General features: G+C 48.9%; 1 protein-coding gene across 2 annotated transcripts in view; it reads left to right on the top strand.

Moving 5' to 3' along the window:
• The first annotated feature begins 4,549 nt into the window (after positions 1 to 4,549).
• Positions 4,550 to 7,622, top strand: part of AIP (aryl hydrocarbon receptor interacting protein) — a 6,913-nt gene continuing 3,840 nt past the window's right edge. For both annotated transcript variants that reach the window (XM_010837688.1, XM_010837689.1), the window contains exon 1: positions 4,550 to 4,776. In XM_010837688.1, coding sequence (XP_010835990.1) covers positions 4,678 to 4,776 — 99 coding nt within the window. In that variant the 5' untranslated portion in view covers positions 4,550 to 4,677. The remainder of the gene's footprint in view (positions 4,777 to 7,622) is intronic.

Genomic DNA, 7,622 nt, shown 5'->3' with positions numbered 1-7,622 from the left:
CAGCTGTGGTGCTGGAGAAGACTCTTGAGAGTCCTTGGACTGCAAGGAGATCCAACCAGTCCATCCTAAAGGAGATCAGTCCTGGGTGTTCATTGGAAGGACTGATGCTGAAGCTGAAACGCCAATACTTTGGCCACCTCATGCGAAGAGTTGACTCATTGGAAAAGACCCTGATGCTGGGAGGGATTGGGGGCAGGAGGAGAAGGGGATGACAGAAGATGAGATGGCTGGATGGCAACACCGACTCGATGGACATGAGTTTGAGTGAACTCTGGGAGTTGGTGATGGATAGGGAGGCCTGGCGTGCTGTGATTCATGGGGTTGCAAAGAGTTGGACACAACTGAGCGACTGAACTGAACTGATTGATAATGTTAAGAGAGTTATTAATTTTGTAACATTGCTGACTCTAATTTATTAAAAGTATCTGTAGATTCTGTTGGATTTTCTATGTAGATATAATCATTCATTTCTTTTTCTTGGTTTATTGCTTTGGCCAGGACTTCCAATACTTTGCTAAACAACAGCATTGATAGGGAGTATTCCTTACTTTGTTCCTGATCTTGAAGGGAATGTGAGTATTTATCCATCATATTAATTGCATATGGCTTGTGTCATTCTGATAAAGTTTCTCTTTCCCCTATGAGTTTTTATCATAGTCATCAAAACAAATTTAATCAAATACTTTTTCTGCATATTTTGAAATAATTATATGAGTTTTCTCCTTTAATTCACTGATTTGATGAATTATAATAGCTGATTCTTTTTTTTTTTTTTTGGCTAAAGGATGTGGCATGTGGCGTCTTAGTTCCCTAACCAGGGGGGAACTGAGCCTCCTGCACTGGAAGTGTGGCCTTAACCAGTGGACAAACAGGGAAGTTCAGTGATGGATGTTTCTAATGTTAAACCATTCATACATTCTTGGAATGAGCCCTACTTGATCTTTTTTTTTTCTTTTTCTTTTCTTAAAAAATTATTTATTTATTTGGCTATGTGGGGTCTTAGCTGAGGTGGGCTCCAGAGCATGCAGGCTCGATAGTTGTGGTGTTCAGGCTCAGTTTCCCGTGGCATGTGGGATCTTAGTTGCCCAGCCAGGGATTGAACCCACTTCCCCTGCATTGAAAGGCAGAGTCTTAACCACTGAACCGCTGGGAAGTCCCCCTTTTTTTTCTTTTGAGAAAGCATTTTAAAATTTTAATTGTGGGTAATACACATGAAATTTATTATCTTAAACATTTTTAAGTGCAAAGTTCAGCAATGCTTTGCTGTTGTTCAGTTGCTAAGTCATGTCCAACTCTTTGTGACCCCATGGACTGCAGCAAGCCAGGCTTCCCTTTCCTTCAATATCACCAGCAGCTTCCTTCAATATCTCAAACTCATGTCCATTGAGTCAATGATGCCATCCAACCATCTTATTCTCTGTCACCCCCTTCTTCTGCTCTCAACCTTTCCCAGCATCAGGGCCTTTTCCTGTGAGTCAGCTCTTCAAATCAGGTGGCCAAAGCTTCAGCTTCAAAATTGGAGCTTCAGCTTCAGCATCAGTCCTTCTAATGAATATTCAAGGTTGATTTCCTTTAGGATTAACTAGTTTGATCTCCTTGAAGTCCAAGGGACTCTCAAGAGTCTTCTCCAGCACCACAGTTGGGAAGCATCAATTCTTCAGCACTCACCTTTCTTTATGGTCCAATTCTCACATCCGTACATGACTACTGGAAAGACCATAGCTTTGACTATAAGGACCTTTGTCAGCAAAGTGATGTCTCTGCTTTTTAGTACACTGTCTAGGTTTGTCAGGAGAAGGCAGTGGCACCCCACTCTAGTTCTCTTGCCTGGAAAATCCCATGGACGGAGGAGCCTGGTAGGCTGCAGCCCATGGGGTCGCTAAGAGTCGGACACGACTGAGCGACTTCCCTTTCACTTTTCACTTTCACGCATTGGAGAAGGAAATGGCAACCCACTCCAGTGTTCTTGCCTGGAGAATCCCAGGGACGGGGGAGCCTGGTGGGCTGCCGTCTATGGGGTCGCACAGAGTCGGACACGACTGAAGCGACTTAGCAGCAGCAGCAGCAGTTTGTCATAGCATTTCTTCCAAGGAGCAAGCGTCTTTTAAATTTCATGGCTCCAGTCGCTGTCCATAGTGATTTTGGACCCCAAGAAAGTAAAATCTGCCACTGTTTTCATTGTTTCCCCATCTATTTGCCATGAAGTGATCGGACCGGATGGCATGATCTTCGTTTTTTGAACGTTGAGTTTTAAGCCAGCTTTTTCACTCTCTTCTTTCACCTTCATCAAGAGGCTCTTTAGTTCCTCTTCACTTTCTGCCATTAGGGTGGTGTCATCTGTGTACATGAGGTTGTTGATATTTCTGCTGGCAATCCTGATTCCAGCTTGAGCTTCATCCAGCCCAGCATCTCGCATGATGTACTCTGCATATAAGTTAAATAAGCAGGGTGACAGTATACAGCCTTGATGTACATTGTAGTAGTGCTTGTAGCAGTGTTCTGGTGCTATTGAATATATTCACAGGAATTCCCTAGCGGCCTAATGGTTAGGATTCTAGGTTTTTGTTGCCATGGCCTGGGTTCAAACCCAGTTTGGAGAACTGAGATCCTGCAAGCCATGTGGCAAAAAAGCAAAAACACGACAACAAAAAACTATGTTCACATTGCTGTATAACCAATCTCCAGGATCTTTTCATCTTGCAAAACTAAACCATACCCATTAAACAACTTATTTCCTTCCCTCCCCCCCACTCAACTACCATTTAACTTTGTCTCCATGAATCTGACTAGGTACCTCATATAAATGGAATAATGTATTAGTAATATTTGTCTTTTTGTGAATGGCACTCATTTAGCACACTGAGGCACTTTTATATATACTAATGGACTCATTTAGGATTTTTCATATCTATGTATGTGTGCACGCATGCATAATCGTGTCAGACTCTTTGCCACCCCAAGAACTGTAGCCCTCCAGACTCCTCTGTCCATGGGATTTCCCAGGCAAGAATACTGGAGCGGGTTGTAATTTCCTACTTCTGGGGATCTTCCCAACCCAGGGATCAAACCTGACTCTCTTGTGTCTCCTGCATTGGCAGGCGGATTCTTTACCCCTGCACCAACTAGGACTCCTTCATATCTATATTTATTAGTAAAATCGGTGTAGACTTGTCTTGCCTAATGGTTTAAGTATGTTTTTTAGAATCAAGATTAAACTAGTCTCATAAAATATGTTGGTTGACTTTCCCTCTTTTTCCATTTTCTGGAACAATCTGTGTAAGAATACAGACAACTCGTTGCTTCAGAATTTGGCAGAACTTGCCTATAAAACTTCCTGTGCGAGTGAAAAACAAAAGCTAAAAACAAAATATGTTTCCCTTTCGCCCCAGAGGTTCCACCTCTCTCAGGGGACTTCTTGGGGGAAATGAACCAACATAAATATCTGAAGCCCTCAGCACGTGGGGCAAAGGGGACGGACAGTAATTCTTCCCAGTTATGAAAGGACTGAGGACAGTGCACAGGCCCGAAGACATCCCTTCAATCAGTTACCTAAACCTTGGGCTGCAAGGAGATCCAACCAGTGTACCCTAAAGGAAATCAGTACTGAAATAGCCTTTGGAAGGACTGATGCTGAAGCTGAAACCCCAACACTGTGGCCACCTGATGCAAAGAGCTGACTCATTCGCAAAGACCCTGATGCTGGGAAAGATTGAAGGCAGGAGGAGAAGGGGATGACAGAGGATGAGATGGTTGGATGGCATCACTGACTCTATGGACATGAGTTTGAGTAAGCTCTGGGAGTTGGTGATGGACAGGCAAGCCTGACGTGCTGCAGTCCATGGGGGTCGCAAAGAGTCGGACATGACTGAGACAGTGAACTGAACTGAACTGAAACCTCCAAAGTGGGAGAAGACGCTTAGAGTTATTCTTCACAACTAGTTTCCAGAGGCGGAGAGAAATGTTTTAGCCTCTGAGGTGCCTCATTTCTATCATTCCTGTATTCCCGAATATTCGCTGGGCACCTACTATGTGCCAGACACCGCGGTGGACTCCGTGGTGACGACACGGCTAGCCCGGACACCACAAGGGGCTGCCAGTCTCTTGGGGAGCTTAGAGTTTCCACGGGAATACAGAAACCCTCCTTCCCCTCCTTCTTACACCCAGACTGCCTGATTGATGAGAAAAATTCAGGATGGAAAACTCACGAGTATTGTGCTAGGCAAGCTAAAAGAAAAAACAAAAAGGAATACACAAAAATAGTAGTTTTAGGAGGTGACCTTACGGATGCCGACGTTCCCTCCCCCCACTTCTGTAATGCTGTCGTGCTACTTTTACAACTTTAAATAGCGTGGCAGACGGCCACTTGGGAGGGCCCAAACCAAATCGGTTCAAGGACACAGTTCCTAGGGACGCCCCCGCCCCGCCCCGCCTCTCTCACAGGCCCCAGTCCCGCCCCTGGACAGTCTCAGGCCCCGCCCCTGGCCTGACCCGCGCGCTCAGCCACGAAGCAGAGAACCAATCACAGCCCGTTTCTACGTTCGGGCTCTTTTCGGCGTCTGCCCTTAACCAAAATGGCGCCAGCTCGGAAGTTGCCGAAGTTCTAGAAGTTGCCGAAGCAGGTCCGGAAGCTGCCGAGCGAGTCCGGAAGTTGCCGAAAGAGAGCAGCGGGGAAGGAGGATGGCGGATATCATCGCAAGACTCCGGGAAGACGGGATCCAAAAGCGTGTGATACAGGAGGGCCGAGGAGCGCTCCCTGACTTTCAGGATGGAACCAAGGTTCGTATCGACCCGCTTCCCCTTAACCTGTCGGTGGCGCGGTGCGCATGCGAGGCGGGACGAGGCCTTAGGCGAGATATTGCGCATGCCCAGACAGCAGTGGTCGGTGACCCTACTGCTCACATGCCGAGCTCGACGCTGATTGGCCTGGATTTAAGTAGAGGGTGAATTCGGATGCGTGAGCTCCGCCCCCTGCCTTGGCCGAGTGGCTACATAGGTCAGGGAGGCCGTCAGTCATCAATAAGCATTTTGCGGGAGGTAACGGGGTTGACCCCATTGCTTGCCCAGACCCAGCGCTGGAGAGGACCCCAGATGAGAAAGCTGGGCTCTGGGAAGGGCCCCTGGATTGCAAGTTTCAAGGTCTTCTATGGATGGAAGGGCCTTCTGAAAACGTAGACCAGCTCCCATTGCTTAGGTGGAAAAACTGAGGCCCTGGGACGCACAAACCCAGAAAACAGGCCAGGAGGTCGGGTCTACCAGACGAGAACCCTTTTGACAGCTTTCCTACTGCTCTTCGTGGCATTGGGTCGGGACAGACAAGGGCTAAGAAATAAAGAGCCTCCCATCTTCCTCCTTTGCACATCCAGGCCCCTAGCTCCAGCCTCTTCCACCCCTCCCCGCCCCAATAATGTACGCCTCCAGGTTTATCTCCTGGTCGTGCAATTCCTTCTTCTGGAGGGCCTTTCCCAGTTGCCACTTGTTTGTAGCGTAAGGGCTTCCTGGGGGCAGCCCCTGTGCCCAGCAGAGCAGTCACACAGGACATGTATATTGAGAGAATGAGTAAAGATCCTGGCACCAAAAATGAACTGAAGTGACACATCTTGTTGATGACTACAACAGTTGAACACTTAAAACATACTGGGGGCACCCAAAGTAAGAGCTACTGTGCTGACAAGAGCTGTGCAGAGACGGTGAAGGTAAAGCCTGGCTCACAGGAGTGCCCTAAGGCAGAGCTGCGTGCCCTAGTGGTCAGTGATACATAGAGGGACGCTTCTGGAGATGAGGGAAGGGATGTGGGTGAAGTTCCCCATGGCTGGGGCGGGGGTGGGGGGGTGGTGGCCTTGAAGAAAGTCTTGACAAAGGAAGTCTTGGATGCAACAGACACCAGTTGGAGAAAACACCAAAAATAGCGATGATGTGTGAACAATGACACCGAAAGAATAGGGACAAATAAAAAACAAAAAGCAATCACCAATCACCGGCATTGATTGAGGGTTCACAAGAGCGTGGTGCTCAATGCTTCACAAGATTATTTGCTTTCATTCTCATGAGGTGAGGTAAGTACTGTTGCTAACTCCATTTTACTGATGCGGAAACAGAGTTCAGAGGGGTGGCTAGGGGTGGGAAAGAATGTGGCTTCCTCTAACCATATCCTGTGGAGGGTTCAGTCTCAAGACTTCTCTTCACTCACCCTGAGATGATCTCATCCAGGCTCGTGTCTTTTAAGAAACTCTCCACGCATGCCTGGACCACTCCCAAATGTCTGTGTGTAGCCTTCCCTCCCCCTTAAAGTTGATATCCGGTTCCCTACTCACCGTCTCCACCTGGAAGTCTCATTGGCAACTTAACCTGCTCCCCTCGACCCTCTCATCTCAGGGTAGGGCCCCTCCAGCCTTTTGGTTGCTCAGGCCAAAAACCTCCTGGTCTCCATGACTCCTCCTCCTGTTCTCATACACCCCCCAGAAGATCCTCAAGATACACTCAGGATCTGACCACTTCTACCACTCCCACCGTGGTCCAGGTCTCTCCCCTGGGTTATTCCAGTAACGTCTTAACTCATCTCCTGCTTCTGTCTTCCCGGCTCTCCCACCTGTCTCATCCCTGCACCAGCAGAACCAGCATCAGATCATGTCCCTCCTCTGCTTGGAGCCAACCGGTGGCTTCCATTTCAGAGTGAAAAAACAAAGTCCTCACCATGGGCGTTAGGCTCTGTGGGGTCCCTCCCTGCTGACCTGCTGACCCCGTGAGGTACCACCCCTCCCCTTGGTTCAGTCTGCTGCTGCTGCTGCGCTGGCCTCTCGCTTTGTGAACACACCACACGCTGCCCCTCTGCGAGGCCTTTGCACCTGCTGTTCTTTGGCCAAGAAATTTCCCACCCCTTCCTACCTCAGCATCTGTCTGGCTTGCTTCTCCTGTACTCCCTTCAAGTCTCTGCTTTCTCTCTTTTCTTTTGGAGGGGGGTGGGGCCACACAATGCTGCTTGCAGGATCCTGGTTCCCTGACCAGGGATCGAACCTGAGCCCCAGCAGTGAAACTGTCAGCTCCTAACCACTGAACGGCCAGGGAGTTCCTTCAGTGACTCCGGCTCCCTGAACTCGCTGTGCCTTACCCTGCTGCATTTTGATGTCTGACCCATAGCACTTCGCTCCACCTCACAGAGCGTGTTTTGTTTGAGGCCCGTCTCTTTCCTTTAGAAGTTCCCTGTGAGCTCCACGGGGGCAGGGGCTTCTGTCTGTTTTGTCAACTGCCAGGCCTAGCACAGAGCTCAGGCAGGTAGTTGTTGTTCAGTCGCTCAGTCGTGTCCAACTCTTTGCGCCCCCATGGACTGCAGCACGCCAGGCTTCCCTGTCCTTCACCATCTCCCGGAGCTTGTGCAGACTCATGTTCGTTGAGTCAGTGATGCCATCCAACCATCTCGTCCTCTGTCAATATTTGTTGAAAGATTGACTAAAGCTAGACCCCCTGGGCTCTCGTCCCAGCCCATCCACCCACTCGCCATGTGACTTGGACCCCTTCCCTCCTGGGTGGTGTGGTAAAGGTCACGTGGTGAGCCCTGTCCCTTGTGCCACCTGCAGGCTGTGAGCTGGCCTTGTCCATGTAGTTGTGGGAAGGCCGTGCCCTTGTCT

Source organism: Bison bison, unplaced genomic scaffold, assembly GCF_000754665.1.
Source record: "Bison bison bison isolate TAMUID 2011002044 unplaced genomic scaffold, Bison_UMD1.0 scf7180017864080, whole genome shotgun sequence".
NCBI lineage: Eukaryota > Metazoa > Chordata > Mammalia > Artiodactyla > Bovidae > Bison > Bison bison.
Note: the sequence above shows the minus strand (reverse complement) of the source record. Positions and strands in the feature narration are given on the sequence as shown.